Source organism: Hyaena hyaena, unplaced genomic scaffold (assembly GCF_003009895.1).
Source record: "Hyaena hyaena isolate Hyena2069 unplaced genomic scaffold, ASM300989v1 scaffold_614, whole genome shotgun sequence".
NCBI classification, from domain to species: domain Eukaryota; kingdom Metazoa; phylum Chordata; class Mammalia; order Carnivora; family Hyaenidae; genus Hyaena; species Hyaena hyaena.
In genome coordinates, this window is record NW_024081244.1 from 364976 (window position 1) to 388713 (window position 23738).

At 42.5% G+C, this 23738-nt stretch overlaps 1 protein-coding gene across 4 annotated transcripts in view; it reads left to right on the top strand.

Moving 5' to 3' along the window:
* Window positions 1-23738, top strand: part of CARMIL1 (capping protein regulator and myosin 1 linker 1) — a 300801-nt gene that overhangs the window by 216324 nt on the left and 60739 nt on the right. For all 4 annotated transcript variants that reach the window (XM_039257306.1, XM_039257307.1, XM_039257309.1 and 1 more), the window contains exons 25-29: window positions 3399-3527; window positions 4227-4358; window positions 12548-12723; window positions 16056-16143; window positions 18300-18449. In XM_039257306.1, coding sequence (XP_039113237.1) covers window positions 3399-3527; window positions 4227-4358; window positions 12548-12723; window positions 16056-16143; window positions 18300-18449 — 675 coding nt within the window. The remainder of the gene's footprint in view (window positions 1-3398; window positions 3528-4226; window positions 4359-12547; window positions 12724-16055; window positions 16144-18299; window positions 18450-23738) is intronic.

Below are 23738 nucleotides of genomic sequence, written 5' to 3' on the forward strand. Positions count from 1 at the left end.
GTGTTCCAGGTGAGGATTCTTAGACCCTCACAGTTGCAGGAGGAGGAGGAGGAGACAGGTGCCCCCTGCCTTGACCACTGGGTTAGGTCTACTTAGCCTCTGCCTGCATCTCACACTGCCTTGCCTGCCAGCTTTCGAGTCTCATCTCTCACAATAAAGTGCCTCTGTTCCTAATCAGGAAACAGGTGTCTGGATGTGCCATTGCTTATATTTAGTCTTTTGCTTGAACTTCCTTTCTGTTTTCTCAATCTGTGCAAGTCTTTCATGACTGAGTTGAAAAGCCACCTTCAGCTTCAACTAGATGTGATCCCTCCCTTGGCTAAAATCTTGCACAATTTTGCATCCTTCCCGAATCCACTGCATACGTATTTATGAGTCTGTGATGTGCAGGCACCACTGTGGGAGAGGGAGCTTCTAGGCAGTGAAGAGAATGTGGTGCCCTCATGGATATTGCGTTATGTAGCACTTTATAGCTTGTGGTACTGTTGATTGTGAATATTTCTTTCCACTTCCAGGCTTTAAAGTTGCTTGGTGGCAAAAGGCACATCACATTCGGGACTGAATCTCATTCTGTTTTAGGTGCGCAGTATCCTTCTCTTAAATTGAATAAAGAAATTAACATGGAAGGAGAATTTTCTATAAATACAGTATTTGCTGGAACTGAGAACCATTGTAACAAGTGGAGAGCAGTCAGAGATGGCATCTGTTACTAATAGTTCCAAGTCCTGAATGTGACATGGCTTCTACAGCCCAGTAGAAGTGGAAAAGCCTAGGTCGTCCCCAGCAGGTGTGATATGAGTTCATGGTGTGATTTAGCTGTGAGACAATCCAGTGTGACTTGTACTACGTTAAAGTGTATTTTCTCCAGCAAGGAGGGTGCTGGCCCTGTTCAGCTTACCAATCCTCTCCTCCTGTGTTACAGCTTATCTCTTGAGGGAGTCTATTTCATGAGTGTCTGAGATGGAAGAGAGAATTCAGAGAAGCGGCTTGGGGTGGGGAGAGGGGTGGGGACTGTAGAACTGTCACCTAGTAGAATGGCAAGAGGAACCGGGAATGTGAAGCCTGAAGACAGCCAGAGTAGGGAAGAAAAGGTAGCTGTGTTCAAGCATGTGCAGGACGGCCCCGTGGGAGAGAGCTTCTGATGCGTCCTCTGGCGTGTCCTCCAGGGGAAGACATGGGGCCTGTAGGAAGGACATGGGAAGACAGATTGGGACTCAACGGAGACTGTGTTCAAGAATGACAGAACCCATTTCCTCAGGAGTTGAGCTCCTCAATTGGTGGCGGTCCACAGCTTTTCCAGGCTGCTTGAGCAGAGAGGAACACTGGGGTGGGGAAGGTCAGAGCCTGGGAGCCGCCACCCGCCATGAGTCATTTGATGGTCCAGCCCAAGGGATGACAGTCTTTCAGCCTCTAGTCTCCATTCTTTTTCACATTTGTGTACCTTAGGAACATGCATTTGAACTGATAGTCAAAATCCTTGATTTTAAATTCACCCTCCGTGGAATCACTCTGTCGTCTTCTGTAGGTTAACTTTTTTGGGCCTTGAGCTCTTTGGTTGTGAAGGATCTGGATGTGATCCGTGGGGCTGTTCTCAACCTTAGCAAGAATGTGCTCAGAAGCCTCTTTGAGACTTGTGAGGTTGTGTGCCTTATTTAATTGAACTAAGTTTTTATGTTTCTTTTGGATGTAATTTTAAAAGTTCCACTTAAAGAACATGGTGTGGTGAGCTCACTGGAAACTTGTCTCCTTGGAGGCTGCCAAGTGGCATGCATTTCAGGAGTGTCTTTGGTACCCTGGTTATTCAGGACAGCCAACTTAGTGCTTCGTCCACATGCCTCTCAAATCAGTCTTGGGTGGCCTGAGACATATATCCGTTCCTTTCTTAGTATGTGGTTTATTTGTCTTGTGAAATTGAGTATTCCTTCTTGGTAAGATATGAATTATAGATGACCTTCTTTGCCTCAGGAAGCACAGATCAATACAACAGTGAGAAGAGTTAGCATTTACGTCAATTAAGAAGAGTCTTAAAAACATACAGTTATTTCTCTGCGGGAATTTTCTGTGAAAATGTAGAAAGTGAAGATCTCACTGCCTACGACCTTAGCTATTAGCTAGAAGCATTATTCATGGAGCCTCCTTTCCTTGTGGGGAGCACCAGGGACCCCGCTTCTGTAACCTCAGTACGTTTTATAGTAATAGGAGCTCTTCTTCGTGTACATTAATGTTGACATCAGTGGCCCTTTGTCAAGGGCATAGGCGCTTTGAGTAGTGTTATTTTACCGGGTTCTCCTCATAATACACTAGATAGGAAGACAGGAGAGATGTTATGAACCTGACTTTCTAGAAGAGGAAGGCAGATGAGATGTAGTCAGACCTTAAGTCTTCTGAGCAGTGCAGTGAAATTTTTATTATCGCAGAATTTATGGAGGAAGGAGAGCTGACGTTGGCTTCTGATAGTTGTTATAGGATATAATTGAAAACAGAGCAAGCATGAATTTAAATAAAAATAATGCTAGATTGTCACCTCTGCCAAATGGATTATCAGATGGGATGAGACTCCGGATATATAAGGTCTCTGGAAGAATTAACTATTTTTTAAGAACACAAAATAGCCTGTAGTTCTGATCAAAATACTGGAGGAACCGGAGGAACAAATACAGTAATCTTACCCTTCTGCAGTATTTTTTGTCTACAGTAGTGATCTATCACTTTCCTTTGGGGTTCATGTTTAAGTTCATGGAGTAACTGAAAATAATTCAGATGCAATTAACCCTGGAGAGGGGCATTAATGGAATAGAAACTAAATGTTATTAACTTTATCATTGCCTATGCTAATATAATAGACCCTCAACATGCTTTCTTGGGGGTGGCTTTTAATTTCTATGGAAAAGTACCTGATAGAATTGAATTAGTTTTAAAAATACTAATTCAGCCATGTTACGATCCTATAATATTGAGACCAACTGGCTGTGGGCACCATTTTGTAGTCATTTCAGCCATCTCCAGATTGCACACTCTGGTTCTCTGTTTCCTCAGTACCTAGCACTATGTCTGACACAGAGGGTACCCAATAAAAATTAATGAAGGAAAGTTACTGTCTAGCTAAATGTCACCGAGTAGCTACGAAATTCTGAATCGTCAGGAAGTATGCACTTCTGTTCTATATGCTGTGTTTCCTAAGGCAGGGAGAGGGACTGAAGTCCCTGAGATGTTGTACTGGAGTTAATGTTGCCTAAGTCTTCTTATATGAAAAGATAAGTGAATAATTGGCTGTGAGCTACCTTCTTGAATGTTCTGCTTAGAAGACATTTTTGTCCTCAATTCATTCTGTTTCCTCCCCTTGTAATGTCGGCTGTGCTGACTCGGATGCTGGCTGCCCTTTTGACGGCATGTTTCAGATGATCGACAGAATATGTGTGAAAGTACAGGACCATCTCAACTCTTTACGAAACTGTGCAGGAGATGCTGTCCAGGAAGATTTAAAATCAGCAGAAAGGCTCATGCGAGATGCTAAGAATTCTAAAACGGTGAGTTGCACGTCAGGTTACGTGAGAATCTTATGTGATAAAAACATTTGTTTTAATCTCCATTTTAGAAACCCGTTCCATCTTTTTTTCATCTTTCTCCCCAGTTTCAGTTTTGAGGTTCTTAACAAGAGGCAAAGTGGACAGAGCTCATCATCACTTCCTTTGTGTGCCCAGGGTTAATCACTGGTAATCAACACACAGAATGAAAAGTAGAGTAGAATAAAAAGTGCATTCAAGCCCTGAATAACTAGGAGGTAGAGTTGTGATTTCAGTGAGCCACAACTCACTTTCAGCCATTCTGCTTCCAAGCTGATTGCATGAAACTCCCCTCTGTCACCTCTAAAGGAAGCTTCTTTCAGAGTAGAATTTGGTTCCAAAAGTGTGACTTCACGGGGAAAGGACTGCGGGGGTCAGAAAGCCTGGGGCCTGGTCCCAGCTCTGCTCTTGGACTCACACAGTTATTGGGTGTCCCGAGCAGGAGGGCCTTGAATGTTAGTGCCCCAGAGAAAGACGTCGAGGGGCACAGAGCTAATGTACTGTTACAGTTTCAAAGCTGGACCCCAGTTTCTAAATCTGTATAAAGAGCCTTTGGTCAAGAATAGCTCATCTCTAAAAATATTTCTTCACCCTTTTTACCAACTCTACAATGACTTTGGTGCCTATTTAATTATGGAGAAATGGTTTATATTTTTATTTCAGTTGTTACCAAACTTATACCACGTTGGTGGTACATCTTGGGCGGGGCCCAGTGGCTTGTTATCCGGTCCAATTCAAGAGACCCTGGAATCAATGGCTGGTGAAGTCACGAGAGTCGTAGACGAACAGCTAAAGGTTTGTGGTTTCTGTTATTTTGGAAAATGAAACTGTTATGACTTCACTATGTGTTTCATAATGTAGCTACTTACATTTTCTAGATGCGTGTGTGTGTGTGCGCGCATGCGCACGCGCGCACCAGCACACATACACATGTGGAAGAGATTGAATACTGTGCTTTTCTAGCCTCAGTTTTGGAATAACTTCTTGCATAATAAGATCAAGTGAAACCTAGAAAATTCCATTTTATTCTTGGTGGTAAACCTCTAAATGTGGGGCACCTGGGTGGCTTAGTCGGTTAAGCGTCCGATCATTTCGCTTAGGTCATAATCTCACGGTTCGTGGGTTTGAGCCCCTCGTGGGGCTCTGTGCTGACTGCCAGCTCAGAGCCTGGAGCCTATTTCAGAGTCTGTATCTCCCTCTCTCTCTGCCCCTCCCCTGCGCATGCTGTCTCTCTCTCTCTTAGAAACAAATAAAAATATTTAAAAAATAATAATAATAAATAAATGTACTTTACCATCGCCATTGATAAGGGAACAATGGATTTCTACGGACGAGGCAGAAAGAGAAGAGTGCTTTAGGGAGAAATAACTTCTGTGACTGCCTTAGACTGAGAGGACGGGGAGGCAGGAGCTCCGTCTACGGTGCCCACATGTATTTCATTACATGGATGTACCAGTGTATTCAGAAACCTGTCCACCTGTCTGTCCTTTACCTTCACACAGAACGCTTCACTTCCGACACATCGGGTCACCAGATGTGTGGGAACTTGCCCCCACCAAGCAGTTCTCTGCGACACCAGCTCAGCATCCTACAGCCTAACTCACTCTGACTCTGCCTCCCCAGAGAAACTTCAGACCCCACAGGCTCAGAGCTCAGTCTCACAAGACTGTTCTCACCCCTGATTCAGATGCCATCAGGAAGTGTAGGTTGTCCCTGTGCTTCTGACCCATCGGCTATAACTGAATCAGGTGTCCCCCACACCCTCCTCTGGTGGGGCTAATTTGCTAGAGCAACTCACAGAAGTCAAGGGAACAGATTTATCAGTTTATTCAAGGATGCGATGAAGGGGACAGGTGAACACTCAAATGGAAGACACGCACAGGACAGGGTCTGTGGGGAGCCACGGGGCCGTCACGCCCTGTCACGGTGCACACCCCTCCCCGCACCTCCACGCGTCCACCAGTCTGGATGCTCTCTGAACATGTACTTCCTGGAATTTTTTAAAAAGTTTATTTATCTATTTTGAGAGACAGATACAGTCTGAACTGGGGAAGAGCAGAGAGAGAGAGGGAGAGAGAGAATCCCAAGCAGGCTCCGCACTTTGAGCACAGAACCTAACGCGGGGCTGGAACTCATGAATTGTGAGATCATGACCTGAGCTGAAGTCCAGTGCTTAACCAACTGAGCCACCTGGGGACCTCGTCCTTCGGATTTTTTTAATAGGCAATATAAGTCAAGTAATTTTATCAACCATTTGTATTTCTTTTCTAAGTTGTTTATTTGTATCTACTGTCTAATTTTTCCCTTGAATGTATGCGCGAGAAGTCCTTATGTGCCAGGAGTTGGCTGGCATCTAAATCCATGTCAGACACACCAACAGAACCTGCCATGTCGGACAGACTCTGTCTCTGTCTCAACCAGTTGAACCCACAGGTTGTCTGACCCCCCCTTGCCCCATTTCCTTCTCTGTGCACTGCATGCTTGCCATCGACTCTGGCCCCTCGTTCTCGGGAGGGAGTGGAAGGCAGAGTCTGAAGTAAAAGCCTTTTGAATTTTTAAAAGCCTGAAATAATGTAAATATATTTAGGACCAAAACTATTTTTCTGTAAATAGACATTCCCCGCACTTTCTGATGTTGGCCTTTCTGACCCCGGGGTTCCCTCCCGAGGCTGCCTTATTGGCGTGTGTCAGAGAATGCTGTTCTCAGGTCCCCGCGGTCCCAGCTGCTCAGCGGCCCGTGTTTTATATTCCCCACTTGCTTGTTTTCTTCACTCTTGTCCCTTGGCAAGTTCCTTTCCCTGTGGGAATGTCTGGCGCGAATCGGAGCAAATCTTCAATCACGACTTCTTAATTTAAAGTTACTCATTAGTTTCCTTTTCACTGGGCACAGTAGACTGCCTTCAGTAGGCTGCACGCAGTTTACTTCCTCTCTGCTTCCTCCCGGTGTACTGACAAATGGACATCATTTTACTCTTTTTAAAACAATTCCATTTGTCTATTTACACAGCCTTTCAGTGTCTTGATTTCCTTAAAATTATGCAGGAAAAATGTATCTTTACTAAAATCCATATTAACTTTTTTACTAATCTACAGTGGGCTTTATTTATTTCACTACTACGACTTTTTTCTAACGTCCTTTCTCTGTTTCCCAAACTCTTTCAGATTAACATGTTACACTAGTAAAAACTAACGTGGATGGATGATTTTGTAGAAATAAGTTTTTCTTACAGTGAATTTTAAAACAATGGGACAAGTAAGGCTGGGGCTCTGACCTGAGCTTCCTACAAACTACCTGCTCTAAGCAGGTCAGCTGTGTCACCTGTGTCTAAACATTGTTCAGCACCTGGACAATGGTAGACATTTGAATATTGGGTAACAATAAGTTCAAATAGCTCTCTGAGCCATCTTTCAAAAAAAATGTCCTTTCAGAAAAGCAAAAGAAATGGGCAGATGAACCCGCCTTCTTAGCAGATTTCCTGGAAGAGAAGAAAGCCATTAAGTTTGGGGAAACCCCTTCTTGGAAAAGAGGTGCTATTTTCTCTGGACTGGGCTCCTTTAGATATTTTAAAAACACAAGTCTCCTTCTGTTTTCCCTTTTTTGATCCTGTCATTTATTCCCAGAGCAATAGTAGATGAGTCAGTGGGATTTGGATGTGGTAACATAAAAGGAACCTTCATTTTCCCCTTCTGGACTTAAATTTCAGAGTGCTTGTTTTGGCTTTGGAAATTCTTGATTCACTCCCAATGTAACCTGTGAAATACGTCACTAGTAAATTTAAGATTTACAAGGAAATGAGGCCTGAGGGGTGTCGATGGCATTTTCACAGGTATTAACGCAGTTTGGCTAAAAGGGTTCTCTGAGTTTTCTCGTTTCCCTATACTTATTTTCTAAAGCAGAAGAAAGATTTCAGGGCCCTTTTGTGTGGATGTTGTACTTGCTTGTAGTGAATTACAGCAAGTCGTTGGCTCACTGCAAGAATGTAGGAGGGTAGCCGCCATGTTAAGGATATTCACCCAATTTATTTTATAGATACTATGCAGGATTTCAGAATAGTATTAGATATTTTTACAGTTAAGAAATAGAGACCCTCATAACTATCATTGGGGAGATACATGCAAAGTGAAATCTGGTTATCACATTTCAAATACACGGCCTACTCACTGCAGATTGTCTGAAGGTAGTATAACGTAGACTGACAAAATGGAGACTGTAAGGAGTGAGGAAGTTTACCATTAGCCTAATTTAGATCTCCAGAAGGAAAGAGAGACCAATAAAAGGCAATGATCGAAGAGATGGTGGCTGAGACTTGCAAGCATTGTTCAAAGACTAGAATCTTTCCATTCAGGGAGTCCTGTGAAACCCATGTCAGACAAATAAAAGCAAATCTGTGTCTATAATCACGCAACAAAAAGTTAAAAACATTGCGAACAAAGGGAAGATACTGCAAGGAGCTAGAGAAAGGGCAGAGCCATCCTACTGGAAAAAGATCCATATTAAGGCTGACAAGATAGCTCTCAAATCAACAGTCAGTGGAAGCCAAAGATGATGAAAGAGTATCTTCATGCCTCCAAGAGAACATATAGAACATATAGTGTAAACCAAGAATTCTATATCCAACAAACCTAATTTTTAAGAACAAGGATGAAATGAAAGCATTTTCATCCAAACAAAAACTAAAATAGTTTACTGTTACTAGACCACACTAAAGAAACATCTAAAGAATATACTTTGGGGCAAAGGAGAAATTACCAAAGAGAGACGGTGTGAGATGCAAGAAAGAATAGTAAGCAGGGAAAATATGAAATGTGGGTAAAGACAAACATTGACCATAAACAACAGTGTTAATGCCTAGTCTGTGCTGTAAAATTATGAATAAATATAAATAAAATACTAGAACTGAGTATTTAATTCAACAGGGAATGAGGAAAAATAACATTCCTAGTTTTATTCTGGAAAAGATTTAAGACAGCAGCATTAGACCTGCATTCCTCAGTATATTATCTGTTAGCCACGTGTGGTCATTTAAACTTAATTTAACATTAAAATTTAAAAACTTACAATTCAGTTTCTCAGCTGCACTCACCATGTTTGAAGTGCTCAATAGCACTGTGTGACTCGTGGCTCCCTTATTGGACAGCACTGATCATCTCAGGAGGGTCCGTCGGTCAGTGCTGCTTCAGACAGGAAGTAAAATATCCATGTTACAATTTCTCATGTGACAGCTGAAGCAGAGGCACTAAACCAGGGGTTTTACTGCCTGCCTAAAAGGTCATTAGGAAGTATTTGAGATTGCTTGGTGTTGTCACAGCCACTGGCTTGGGCAGGTGACAATGAAACTAACCACCTTGCAAGAAATGCAAGGTTCAGTTCACACCAGGGGAATACTCCCACCCAGATCTAGTGATACAATAGAAGAGGCATCACTGGAAATAAAATGGTCATTGGAAGATCCAATTTACCAGATATACATAATTTCAAATGTGTATATGTCTAATCCTAGGGCTTCATATATATAGGAATAAGTGGACACACTTATGAAGAGAAATCAACAAATTCATTCTGGTAGAAATCTTTGAATATGACAACCAGTAATTGATCAAGTAACTATAAAAAGTAATAATAGAGAATACTGGATGACATGACCAGATGGAAAGCTATCCCATGCTCATGGATTGGAAGATATATTACAAATTTGTAGTGATCAAAAGAGTATGGTACTGACACAAAAATAGACACATAGATCCGTGGGACCGGATAGAGAGCTCAAAAGCAAACCCAAGCTCATATGGTCAATTAATCTACAACAGTTAAGGCAAGAATATACAGTAGGGAAGCAGTCTCTTCAACAAAAATGCTGAGAAAACTGGAGAGCTACATGCAGAAGAATGAAACTGGACCATTTTATTAAACCATAAAAAATCAACTCAAAATGGATTAAAGACCTAAATGTGAGACCTGAAACCATAAAACTCTTGCAAGGAAGCATAAGCAGTAATTTCTTTGATCAGCCAAGGAACCTTTTTCTAAATAGGTTTCCTCAGCCAAGGAAAACAAAAGCAGAATTAAATTCTGGGGTTTACACCAAAATAAAAAGCTGTTGTACGGCAAAGAAGACAAGAAGTAAGTATTGGTGAGGATATGGAGAATGCAAGCTGGTGCGGCCACCGTGCAAAGCAGTAGGGAGGCTCCTCAAAAACTAAAAATAGAATTACTCTATGATCCAATAATTCCAATACTAAATATTTACCCAAAGAAAACAGAAACACAAATTCAAAAAGATATATCCACCTCTATGTTTATTGCAGCTTTATTTACAATAGCTAAGATATGGAAGCAGCCCGTTGTCCAAAAGTAGATGAATGGGGACGGACGCACACTGGAATATTACTCGACAATAAAAAAGGAACGAGATCTTGCCGTTTGCAGTCAGCACAGAGCCCACTTTGGATCCTTTGTCCCTCTGCCCCTCCACGCCTTGTGCGTGCTCTCTCTCTCTCTAAATAAACATTTTAAAAATCTTCAAAAAAGTGAATAAACATTAAAAGAAAGTCTAAAACAGTAAAATGTGTGTCATGTTTATGAGTAGAAGAGACAGGATCACATGATGTCAGTTTTCCCAAAACTCTTCTGTTATTGGATACAATTCAATGAAAATTCCAACAGATTTTTAACAGACCTTGACAAAGCTAATTCTGATTATATGGAAGAGCAGTGCTCAGAATAGCTCAGACGCTTACGAAGAGTAAGACGGTTGGTAGTCTTGCCTTACCATGTATCAGGCCATAGCATAATTAGGACAGTCAACAGAGGTCGACACACCAATGCAACAGAGAGAAGACTAGTAGAGAAAAGATGGGCTGTTCAGTACCTGCATTCGGTGAGTGCCTGGGCTTAGAATATTTTGTTTTTTGGAGATGTTCCAAGAGGTGTGCTAGGCCCTGGCAATAAAGGGTAGGATTTCATAGTCTCCGTCAAGAACAAGTCGTGTATCTGGAATCTGGTGCCTCTAACTCTCTGTGAACTTCTAAAATTACGTGCAAAGTTTTATACTAACTTTTCTGAGTTGAGTGTCCATCAGATTCTCAGAGGGGTTCTTTCACACCCAAGTGGTGAAAAGGTACTGCATTCTTGACCATTTTATGATGCATTTAATTGCTGAGGTCCCCACCAGATGCCAGGTGATTACCAAAGAATGTTATGAGACACAGCTTGGGGGGTAAAGGGCACAAAGACAGTAAGATCCCGAAGGTCGCCTCAAAGAGGTCGTGCTTGAACTGAGGTGAATGTGGAGGAGTATGGATTCCGGTCAGGAGTGCTCAACAGCTACGCTGTCTGGACCAGAGTGTGTTTATTTTACTGCCAATAAGGAAAATAATCTGTCTTAAATGATCTTATTTGCGTTGCTTGTACCTTTCTTGGAATGATGTGTGAAACCAGTAATTAGAGTTATAACACCGGCAGAGGACCTACTTTTTGGAAAGTTCTCAGGTGGCTCTCTCTCCTCTCTGTTTCCACGAGATCTTTACAAACCTCCTGCCGTTCCGCTTCTGTCCTGTAGCAGAATGAGAGATGTCACTAGAGGAATTGGGCTTGGATGCGACTCTGAGCATACAGAGCTTGTTCCTGTGTGTCCAGGATAATGCCACACCTGTCCTTGTTCACACTGGAATAGTGATGGCTTTAAGCTGCCTTCCCAAAACTGAAATCTTATCATTAAAAATAGCATCTTTGGAAACAGATTTGTGATATGATCTGTGATAGACTTTAAAAAACATTTTTTTAATGTTTATTTTTGAGAGAGAGACAGAACGTGAGCAGGGGAGGGGCAGAGAGAGAGAGGGAGAGACAGAATTGGAAACAGGCTCCAGGCTCCAGGCTCCAGGCTGTCAGTACAGAGCCTGATGAGGGGCTCAAACCCATGGACCACAAGATGACCTGAGTGGGAGTCAGATGCTCAATGGACTGAGCCCCCCAGACACCCTGACTAAACTTCTATTCTACACTGGGCATTATACAGCATACGTTACTTGTGTAATGTCATTTCATTTCAGTAATCTTGAGAGGCAAGAACTTTTTTATTTGTCATTTTATACATAAGCAAAGTAAGATTAGGAAATCCATAACAGCCCAGTGCCACTCAGCTAGGATTCAGATTTAGGTCTGACCCTAACGCTGATGGCATTTTCACACTTTACAAGCCATGTCAGGCAAATTATTTAACTCTCCCTAGCTCACATTCTTCAACTACAAAATGGTGATCATGTGACACTCCCCTCCCCCGCATCTTCACAGATGTCAGGAGGATAAAACGTGCAGAAACATTTTGCAAATTCTAGAGTGCCCTAAAAGCATGTTTTGATTGTTGTTTGCAAAGTGCCCCATAAACGTTTGTGTCCATCGTCTATGTTGTTTCTTGTTGTAACTATTTTAATTTCACTCTTCACTACTGCTTTTTTTTTTAAAGAATAAATCTGTGGGTTTTGTTTTTGTTTTTGTTTTTTGCTGCTCATGTTTTGATAGAGCTATTGAATGATTCACTCTGATTTGGGGTTTCTGTGATTTGTAAAATCACGCAAGAGTTCAAGTTCGATGTATTTTCTAGGGGCATCTGTCACTTTATTTTCTCGCAGCAGGGAGAGCTGCCTGGTGTGGTGAGTTGGTGTCTAAAGGCTTGATATGTGTCTTTTTAAATCCTCCCATGAACGCCTGATGTTAAGTGCAGCTGGTAGAGCCCGACACTTCTGATGGAGGCTTAAAGTGTGGGTGGGTCTGCCAGGTGACTTAAAGTGATTGCCTGAGCTCAGTGGTCATCAGTGGTCACAGGTCACCCTGAGGCTGCAGAATCCGTAGTCGTGCTCCGAGGTCTCTCTTGCGCCCTGGTCTCAGAGGGCTCAGCGTCATACAAGAAGCACCTTTCAGCCTTCTGGCAGGTGCATCCCGTGCTCCGTCATCACCTCTCCCCTCTGCTCGCGCCACACTGCAGGTGCTGCTGGAGTCCATGGTTGACGCTGCCGAGAATCTGTGTCCCAACGTGATGAAGAAAGCCCACATTCGACAAGACTTGATTCATGCCAGCACTGAAAAGATTTCCATTCCACGCACCTTTGTTAAGAATGTCCTGCTGGAGCAGTCTGGAATTGACATCCTTAACAAAATTAGGTGAGTTTATGACGTTAATAAACTGTGGGTCTGCAGTTTCCGTGAGAGCCATGGGGGCAGCTGTGAAGAGTGTTACCTTTGGCTTTATCCATATATAACCTGTGAGGTGTGTCTGATAGGCACCGACTGTATATAAATAGAGCTATGCATAAATGCATAGGTTTATACGTTTCCAAAATAAGACGACCACAGGAATGCCTGCATTACTAAAGAGCATACAGTTAACTGCTCTTTTTAAGTGTTTTAGTTTTAATAGGGGTACATGTCTGTAATCCCTTATTCCTGCTGCTGAAGCTTATCTTCCACCTTTAGAAAGCACTAACTTGAACTTGGCTTCCTGCCACTATGCTATTCTGAGCAAAGACGCAACCTATAAATAGGCAAAGAGCCCACTCTGACCTTACGGTATTTTCCTTCTGTGTTCTTTTGCGGGGTCTGTGATACTGTGTATGTACTAACGCCACCCTGGAGTGTGTACCTAGATCTGTGCTTCGTCACGTTTGAAAAATCGGCCAAGATACGAATACTGAGCTGATGTGATCACCAGCAAAGTTTCCCCAAATTCTGCGTAGAAACTCAGGTGGTTACCAGTCTGAATGATACTCCCCAGATTCTCATTGTGTCTCAGTTGGGGAATCAGTGGACTAAAAACCAAGTCCAGGTTCAGAAATATTTGAACTTTCCCATTTCCCCCATTTTAACCATTTCTTATTGATAAGAATATTTAGATATAGACCAAAAAAACCCCAAAAACCAAACCAAAAAAATCCCAGTTCTCATCTGAAGAATTAGGAGATGTGTCCACACGTAGTGAATGATGGGTAGCTGAATAGCAAGCAGCCTTTGAGAAAAAGGAGAATTAAAATAAGCCAAAAATGTTATATAATCTAGATATGGAAGCCAGATCTTGGGACTCTGAGAATCGAGGTTTCTGCAGTAACGGGCCGGACTCTGGGCCAAGGTGCAGCTGTGTGTGTCGGGGTTTCTAAAAATAAAAGATTCTAGTCCTGACTCAGCTGGGTGATAAGGCAGTTTGAAGGACTTGAGAAATGAAAAGACATTTAGAGGACTTACAGCACCCCACAGACTAGTGATTTTATTAACTCTAGCTAGCACTTACAAGGTACACTTTCATATTTCTGTAACCTGGAGTTCTGGGATTTTTATTGAAGTCGCTTACATATGAAGAAGGAAAAAATGTATTGGCCGCCATTCTTCCATCATGACGGATCGAACTCCCAACAGATCATACTCTGATGCCTTTACCACACCAAATTCTGTCAAATATGATCGGTCACTTATTTTGCAAATGAGCAGATCTGAGAAGTGGGCAGCAGTATAGAATGACTCACATCAGTGACTTGCCTCTGCGTTCATTAAGTCTCTGCCTGCCTTTTTATAACGCATCCTCCTGAGCACTGATGGGATGAAAATGTGCACATCCACACCTGTGTAGACCTCCAAGTACACCTGTGCAGTGCAGCTTAAGTGGAATCGTTCCCCCTAAAAAGTCTGCAGTTTGGAAAATCAATAAGGAAGTATAATATCCAGTAACAAAATGATAGGACCATCCTGAAACATTTTTTACAAGTGTGTTTTATTTGAAGGATCATGTTTGGTGCTACAACTTGAGACAGATAAACCACCCCTCTCCAGTTCAGATGGGTGGCGGGGGAGGGAGAAATACACTACTGATTCTATAGTTTTATGAAGGAGTAACTTTCCCAAACATGCCTGAAAAAAGGAGAGGAAGTGCTTGTCATAATTAGATTCCCAGCCCCCGTCTCTGTCCCCCAGAGGTCTGGGTGGGACCCAGTAATCTGTATTTTTAATGAGATCCGGTTGAATCTTCGTGCACCTCTGGGGAATAATAAAGTATTAGATAAACCAAGTAGCTACGGAGACCTTGTTTCCGAGACAGGAATTAATGAAACATCCTTTTATCTTCAGCCTAGAAAAATCTTTAATGGCGACATCAAAGAGTTAGTGCCTCCATTTTCCTGCCCTGCCATCAGAAATCTTCCTTGGCAGAAAACTCTCAATGCAAATTACTGCCTTTAGGTTAGAAAGGTTTTTCCCTGTTACACAAATACACTTTCAACCTTAGCTTTGCGAATAAATAATTTTATTTTGATAACTCCTTTCCCTGCTCTAAAAACTTTACAATTCTTGACTTCAAGAGCAGACTGAACTCATGAGTCGATGTAGGAGTGTGGGTATGTATCTCTCTAGCACATTCACCTTTAAATGTATTGTGCACTTATGTACATTTGTGCATATGTGCGTTTGGGTAGGACTAGTCAGGCTGAAGACACAAATGGAATTTGAATTCTTGGGAACAGCACATAGCTAAAATTCTGACTAAAATACCAGCTATCTGACTGAACCCTAGTGGCCGAGTCATTAGTGAAAACTCCAAAATTAACCGGTGCGTTACTTTCTATTGCCTGGATTCCTTCTTAAGGTCAGAAAAGAGACACTAAAACCAAACATTATGGTAACTTCTGTTCATAAGGCAGGAGAACAGTGAATTTATAATAGTTTGAAGTAAGATGGAGAGAAAAGCAGCAGTTCAATGTGGTACCATTTGGTTGCTAAACAGGTTTTTTTTTTAAGGTGGGGGAAATGCATATTAAAGTTAAAACAAAAAGAAGATAAAAACAGGGAGGCAAACCGAAGAGACTCTTAAATGCAGAGAACAAAGTGAGGGTTGCTGGAGGGGGGTGAGTTGGGGGATGGGCCAGATGAGTGACGGGCATTAAGTAGGACACTTGAGACAAGCACTGGGTGTTGTATGTAAGTGATGAAATTACTGGGTTCTACTCCTGAAACCAATTCTACACCGTATGTTAACTAACTTGAATTTAAAAAAATAAATTTAAATAGATAAGTAAATAAATAAAGTCAAGATCTCAAAGAGAAAAAAAAAATAAAGTAATAACCAAAGTTTGACAATCATACTTTCTTAATTTACTCCAGCCCAGGTTTGTTTTCATTCATGTCAATGGATGGATTGTTCCTTGCCACATGGTACATACGGTTCCCATTAAGTTTGTCTTTATCCAGGTGGTTTTCATTTCTCCCAGTAAATCTTGAGTTTTGAAATTACAAAGGCAGGTTGAAATTGGTAAAGAAAATCTATTACCTGTGTGTTTATGGCCCCGTTTAAGGCTTATTTTTGGAAATCCTTAGCCCTATTCACACATCCTTACATCCCATTTCCAAAGACAGAAACAGAATCACAGTTGAGCTTATCAGCAGAGGGTCCGGGCGGGTGATGTTTTCCCCTCGCACGGATTAAAATGCTACCGTCACCTTTGATGTTCACACAGCGAAGTGAAGTTGACAGTGGCCTCCTTCCTGTCTGATCGGATTGTGGATGAAATTCTGGATGCACTCTCGCACTGCCATCATAAACTGGTGAGTGCTGTGGGTATCGGGGTCGGACATCCTGGTTCGTCGTCTGCTATGATGCAGGGCAGGCTCCAGTTTGGGGACGTGGCTCCCTTTCTACATTTTACTCCTTTGCAGTTCTGTGGGCCAGGGTCCTGCTTTCTCTCTTGCGTTGCTTCCAGACATTCTAGAGCATGCTAGAATTTCTCCAGAAGGCATTGGGGTGGGGAGGGGAGGCTGGGGGACAGAAGTGATGGTATCCACAAATTATGTTGCCCACTTATAATGCAGATCAAGAGTTTTGTTAGGAAACCATGTGGAGACTGAGATCTAAAGATATTTTAGATTTATTTCATTTTTATGTGCATATTTTGTTGCCCTCTGATATGATAATTTGAGAATGGAATAGTCTGGAAAACAGGAGACTAGGGAAACGAAATGTTTGAGGGCAAAGAAAGGCGAGAGTAACATGGACATATGCTAGGGGTTGCCAGCTGCTGAGCGCCCAGCCGGGCCTCTTGGCTGTAACCGAGGTAAAGAAGTACATCTTCTTTGTCTATAGACTGGAAGTGGAGGACTTTACTTCCCATATTGGTGCATCTGAAAAATATATCAGCACCTTCAGGTTTTTGAGCTTGAGGAAGTCCTCTGAGGCACAAATGAAGGTTTTGTTCCTGGTTATGTCTTGTGTCTGAAACGTGTGAGCAATGTGATGTGGAACATTACGACATTTCCCCAGCGAAATATCTCAGGTTAACTGTGCAGGCTGGAGATACCTGGTTTTAGGGCCCTGAGTTGTTGGTGAAGCCAGAGAACACCACAGAGGCTGGAATGGTAACCGATTCTTACCCGCAAGGCAGGCAACATGAATATTTTGAAAAACACATGTCAGAAAAAGACATTAGGCTGTCCTCTAAAATCAAAAAGGCAGGACAGACATCTCCTAGGGTGCCACTCAGAATACTGCCCGTGAACCTGAGCTGGCCCACCAACCAGTGGGCACCGATCCCTGACAAAGTTAGGTCAACAACTATGAGGAAACATGCAGAAACTTCTAGAGCAATTTGAGATTGGCCATAATATGCAAACATGTTATTTTTGTAATTTTTGTTTTTTAAATTTTCTTTTAATGTTTTTTTATTTTTGAAAGAGAGACAGCATGGTGGGGGTGGGGTGGGGGGAGAGGGAGACACAGAATGTGAAGCAGGCTCCAGGCTCTGAGCTGTCAGCACAGAGCCCGATGCGGGGCTCGAACCCACGAATCATGAGATCATGACCTGATCCGAAGTCGGATGCTTAAGTGACTGAGCCACCCAGATGCCCCATGGTTCTTATCATTTCAAAAGAATTAAATCAGAGTTGCTGGTGATGATCCAGCTCAACCCTATTCTAATCTTTTTTTTTTTTATGTTTTTATTTATTTCTGAGAGAGAGAGAGAGAGACAGTGTGAGCAGGGGAGGGTCAGAGAGAGAGGGAGACACAGAATCCGAAACAGGCTCCAGGCTCTGAGCTAGCTGTCAGCACAGATCCCGATGCGGGGCCCCAACCCACAAACCATGAGATCATGACCTGAGCCAAAGTTGGACACTCAGGCGCCCCAATCCAGCTCAACCAGCCACACGGGCACCCCAATCCAGCTCAACCATAGCGTTTATTAATTTCAGCCCAATACATTCTGCCTCTTACCATTAGATTTTTCAGGGTTACCCAATGCATAACGCTGGAAATTAGTAAATCCTATCCAACATGGTGTTCATTACATGAAGGCAATGAAAGCCATCAGCAAGTACAGTTTTGTTAGCAATTTCCTTCCCTTCAGCCTTTAAATATAGTGAAAGTTGGAATCATTTTATTTCCCCTCCTTAGATACTTTTTAAAACACTGACTAGAGAAAGAAGGTATTTCAGAAGAGATATGAAATAAAATTAATAAAAAGAACGCCCCTTTTTTTCTTCTAGATTAAGTATTCTCACTTATTAAGGAAGGTTTTGTAATTTCTTGCTTAAAACAGTCCACCCTCCAAAGAAAGAGAAGAGTAAGTTACTCAGGTGTGAATGGATTAGGAATGGTCATGAACCCTTCCCTGCGCCCTCTTGTGGAAGAATCTTCCAGGATTCAGCTCACCTGCTCTCTCCTTCCCTCTGTGCTTTTTCCCTCTTCGCACCCATCTTGACTCTCTCAGGCTGACCATTTCAGCAGGCGGGGCAAGAGCCTTCCTCAGGCGGAGTCCTCAGAGATTGAACCGGCCGAGGAGAAGCCAGCCACACGCTCCGTCCTCACTGTGGAGGAACTCACGGAGATGGAGCGTTTGGAAGACCTGGATACGTGTATGGTAAGACACATCCTTTGGTGACACCATTAGCCTGTCACCCGGGGCTCTGTTATAATGATTTTAAAATTTTCAACTTTACAAACCAGACCAATTGAAACTCCCTCCCAGATATCATTCTTTCAGAAACGTGCTGCTCACAGAGACCGTTAATGCCGTTGAGAAGGCTTAAGCTTCAAGTCCCTGCTAAGGCCCAATACCTTACTTTGGATTTGTAATTTTGTAAAACTTGTATTCTATTCTATTCTATTCTATTCTATTCTATTCTATTCTATTCTATTCTATTTCTATTCTTTTCTTTTCTTTTCTTTTCTTTTCTTTTCTTTTCTTTTCTTTTCTTTTCTTTTCTTTTCTACAGTCGAGTATAGTTAACATGCAATGCAATACTAGTTTCAGGAGTAGAGTTTAGCGATTTAGCACTTACGTATGATACCTGGTAGTCATCACAACAAGTGCCTCCTTAATCTCCATTCCCTGTTTTACCCTCCCTTGCCCACCTCCCCACTGGTCACTGTTAGTTTGTTCTCTATAGTTAAGAATCTGTTTCTTCATTTGTGTGTGCATCTCTCTCTCTTTTTTCCCTTTGCTTGCATTTTGTTTATTTCTTAAAACTTTTTTTTTAACGACTACAGGTCCCGTACCCCTTTCAAGGAAAAGTTGTAGAAGTCTCAGTGAGCGTAAATCCCAGATCTGTCCCTATAGCCACAGTGGAAAAAATTCCTAAACTAATTAGGAGAAGTTGATTATTTAACTTTGGAAGGTCGTTTGTGACAGGAAACCATTTTTAAATAAATGCCGTGAAAAAACGTGGGGAGGACTTTCCAAAACAAAATATGTAGGATGATATTTCTTTTTTGGTCCGAGAATTTTTTTTCTCTGTTGCTTCTTCCTGTTTTTAATTTGCACAATGTGGGGAGTATACTTTTCAATTTGCATTCCCTATGCAGTTTATCTTGTGTTCACTTCTGTGGAGCCAGTGTCCTCCAGAAGATGGAATATGCACATCGTGTTTACGTAGCCGTGGGTCTAGATCCCTTAATCACTTTCAGAATTTCATGTGTCGCATCCATCTGACCACATAACCAGAGTGTTCAGCCTGCCAATGTTTTTTTTTTTTTTCCCTCTGAGGACAGTTTTACTAGAGTTTCTATTTCATTATTTCAAAATGTGTATTATTAGTATAGTTGCTTCCTACTTTTGCATAAAAATAGTTGTATATGCCTCTCTAGTCAATAGTTTTAAAGTTTATTTATTTTGAGAGAGAGTGTGTGCACTAGTGGGGGAAGGGCAGAGAGGGGGAGAGAGAGAGAGAGAGAGAGAGAGAGAGAGAGAATCCCATGCAGCCTCCTTGATGTCAGTCAGCATACAGCTCTATGCGGGACTCGATCTCATGAACTGTGAGATCATGACCTGAGCCGAAATCAAGAGTTGGACACTTGACCAGCTGAGCTACCCAGGCACCTCTGTAGTCAATATTTTTTATGTTTCACTAGAATAATTCATTTTGTAGGCCTTCCTTGTAATCTGAGAGAGTGCTCCTGAGAATACCTGGGCTGATTCTCTGCCCAAATATGTCTACATCCGCTAATAATTCCAGTAATTTTTGGATTCAGCCATTGTAAGGAATGATAGTTAGAAATAACTTTCAAAACCAAGGAACTAACATGGCCACTGTTATTTTTCTAGCCTAGAAAAAGATATAATGCTTTAAGTAGTTCCTTATTTATAGACCATTGTTATCAGTTAAAGCCTGTGAATAAAACAGTTGAGTATCGTCCAGGTACCTAGCAAAGAAAGCCTAAAATAGAATCCCGATTTCTAATAAGATTCTAATATAACTACAGATGACAAATAATTTGCTCGACAAGTATATAAGCCTGCAAGGGGCGCCTGGGTGGCTTAGTCGGTTGGGCGTCCGACTTTCGCTTAGGTCATGATCTCGCAGTTTGTGGGTTCGAGCCCCACGTCGGGCTCTGTGCTGACTGCCAGCTCAGAGCCTGGAGCCTGTTTCAGTCTGTGACTCCCTCTCTCTCTGACCCTCCCCTGCTCACGCTGTCTCTCCCTCTCTCTCCTAGAAATAAAAAACATTAAAAAAAAAAAAAGTATATAAGCCTGCAAGTATATTTGGTCTATGTCGAGGGATTATTAAGTTTGCAAAAAGTCGCTTGTCTAGTAGACTGTAAAGTGTATCTTAAGTAAATATTTTTTATGTTGTTTGCACCTTGAGGCAATGAAAGTTAACATTGGGTAATTATTCCCGAAAGTTCTTAGGCTAACCCTAAAAGAAAGTAAGTATGTAATAGGAAATAGGTTTGAATTAAAAATTAAAAATTCTCCCTACATATCATGTTTCCTGCTAGAATTATTTGGTATTGTCTGGGTTGGGAAGGAGGAAAGAAAACATGAACTAGTAAGATATATTTTGTTGCATTGATAAGTTACGTGGTATAGGATGAGAACCTGTTGGCTAAGAAAGACTGGCTTAGCTACTATTTCATTGTGAAAACTTTGTTTTTGTTTGATCAATTTGGTTTTATCACGGGAAAGAAAGAGAAAGGTGATGGTTCTCCTTAAATAAAGGGGCTAGGGTGAGAGTAGAGAAGAATCCTTTCTTTAAGTCTATTTTTTATTGAGACATAATTGACATGTACCACTGTTTTAGTTTTATTCACTTATTTTTAAAGTAAGCCGGCGCCCAGTGTGAGGCTCGAACTCATGACCCCTGAAATCAAGAGTCACATGCTCTACTGACTGAGCCTGCCAGACACCCAATGTTGTTGTGCTTTTAGGTGTACAACCTGATGATCTGATACATGCATATATGTAAAATGGTGGCCACAATACATTTAATCAGCATTTTAATTATAAATTTTTTAAGTTTATTTAATTTTGAGAGAGAGTAAGAGTGACCACGGGAGAAGGCAGAGACAGGGGAGAATCCCAAGCAGGTTCTGAGCTGTCAGCACAGAACCTGACACAGGGCTCGATCCCGGGCTCCATCCCATGACTGTGAGATCACAACCTGAGCCGAAATCAGGAGTCAGTCGCATAACTGTCTCAGCCACCCAGGTGCCCCTATGGTTAAACATTTTTTTTCCTTGTGATAACTTTCATGATGTACTCTTAGCAACTTTCAAATGCAGTGGGTATTAACAGTACTTACAGAGGGGTATATTACATTCCTAGGACTTGTTTATCTGTTGACTAGAAGTTTATACCTTTTTAATTTTTTTTTAGTGATTATTTTTGAGGGAGAGAGAGACAGAGGATGAGCAGGGGAGGAGCAGAGAGAGAGGGAGACACAGAATCCGAAGCAGATTCCCAGCTCCAAGCTGTCAACACAGAGCCCAATGCAGGGCTCGAACTCATGAACCATGAGATCATGACCTGAGCCAAAGTTGGACGCTTAACTGACTGAGCCCCCCAGTGCACCACGTACTGTTTTTTAAAAATGCAGATGCAGATTATATTTCAAAATGGAGATACAAGACCACCATAGGGACGAGAGGGCAAACCACACCAGAGGCCGGGCCAGCACGGGGTGGCTTCCGTTTTATAAAACCCGTTCCTGTTGCCATGGCGCATAGGAAGCAGAAGTAGATGGAGGTCTTGCAGAACCTCGTTCTGAGGATGACCCCACTTGGAAGCGCGGTCTCCTGGTTCCCACCACCAGCGAGCATTTAGGGCCGTCGCTGACATGAGCATCTGTTGAATTGTGGGACAGAGCAGGGTGTTTGTGTTGAGTGTGTGACAGAAATGCAGGACGGAGCTTTCTATAATAAAAACAAATACAGGGCCCCTGGGGGGCTCAGTAGTTAAGTGTCTGACTTCAGCTCAAGTCACGATCTCACAGTTCATAGGTTTGAGCCCCACATTGGGCTCTGTACTGAGAGCTCAGAGCTTGGAGCCTACTTCGGATTCAGCGTCTCCCTCTCTCTCTGCCCCTCCCCCACTCGCTCTCTGTCCCTGTCTCTGTCTCTCCAGAATAAATAAACATGAATAAATTAAAAAAAAAAATACATGGGCAGAATATTTCTAAGTCTTGAAAATAGTATTTTTTCCCTGTTCCAACTAATGGTTTAATCATTGTTTTAACTAATAACTTGTAAAGTAGCAGGAAACCCGAGTGTGTTTGCTGGTAGTTTAATGAAAGAGAACATTTGTGTCTAGAAAGTGCACATTACATTTGTGCTGTAACGGTTTTCTCGATGCCCTCAGTCTCACCATCCATTCAAAGCCACGGACAGCAGTTTACACAGTGACCGCCCTTCCATGGGCTGGGATCCCTCTCCTAAAGAAAATCAATTTTCAGGGCGCCTGGGTGGCGCAGTCCGTTGAGCGCCCGACTTCGGCTCAGGTCATGATCTCATGGTTCGAGGATTCGAGCCCTGCGTCGGGCTCTGTGCTGACAGCTGGAGTTTTCTGGAGCCTGTTTCAGATTCTCTCTCTCTCTCTCTCTCTGACCCTCCCCTGCTCACGCTGTTTCTCTCAGAAATAAAAACATTAAAAAAAATCAATTTTCTGAGCTTTTGGGATTTTTACCCTAAGCCAGTGGCACAAATTGAGAGCTAATTTCAAAGCAAAGGAGGAGTCATCTCATCTTTTAAGATTACCCGCACTGCCACCTGTCGTAATCAAAGTGGCAGATCATTTTAGTTTCTTGCTGACGTCCATTTCCAAATATGCAAGTTATGGTTCTCATGTGGGGCTGTTTTAAAAAGGTTTCAAGTACATATTTCCAAGGGAGATTCCATTTAATTCATTTTGGTTTTCTTTTCTTTTTCTTTTTTTTAGTGTTGACTTATTTTTGAGAGAGAGACAGAGCGTGAGCGTGGATGAGGCAGAGAGAGAGGGAGACACAGAATCCAAAGCAGGCTCCGGGCTCTGAGTTGTCAGCACAGAGCCCAACATAGGCTTGAACCCATGAGCAGTGAGATCATGACCTGAGCCGAAGTCAGACGCTTAACTAACTGAGCCACCCAGGCGCCCCGGTTTGGGTTTTCTGAATGAGCCTGTGTGTATTTCCTGGCAGCATTCCTGGCCCACGTGATCCAGGGAGACAGGACACAGGTGTAGAAAATACCAGAAGGACAAGTGCATTGGTGCCAGCCCACAGCCTCTCCCACGTGGGATTGTCAGCCCCTGGCAGGTGGCATCATGCCACACATACACTGGAGGGCTGTGCTGTCTCGTGTCACTTTATATGACCTAACATGCCAGTCGGTAGCGCAGAGCCCGGGGGCACTTTCCCTAGGGCGTTCCGGAGTGACTTGGACTCCTCACTGATGACCT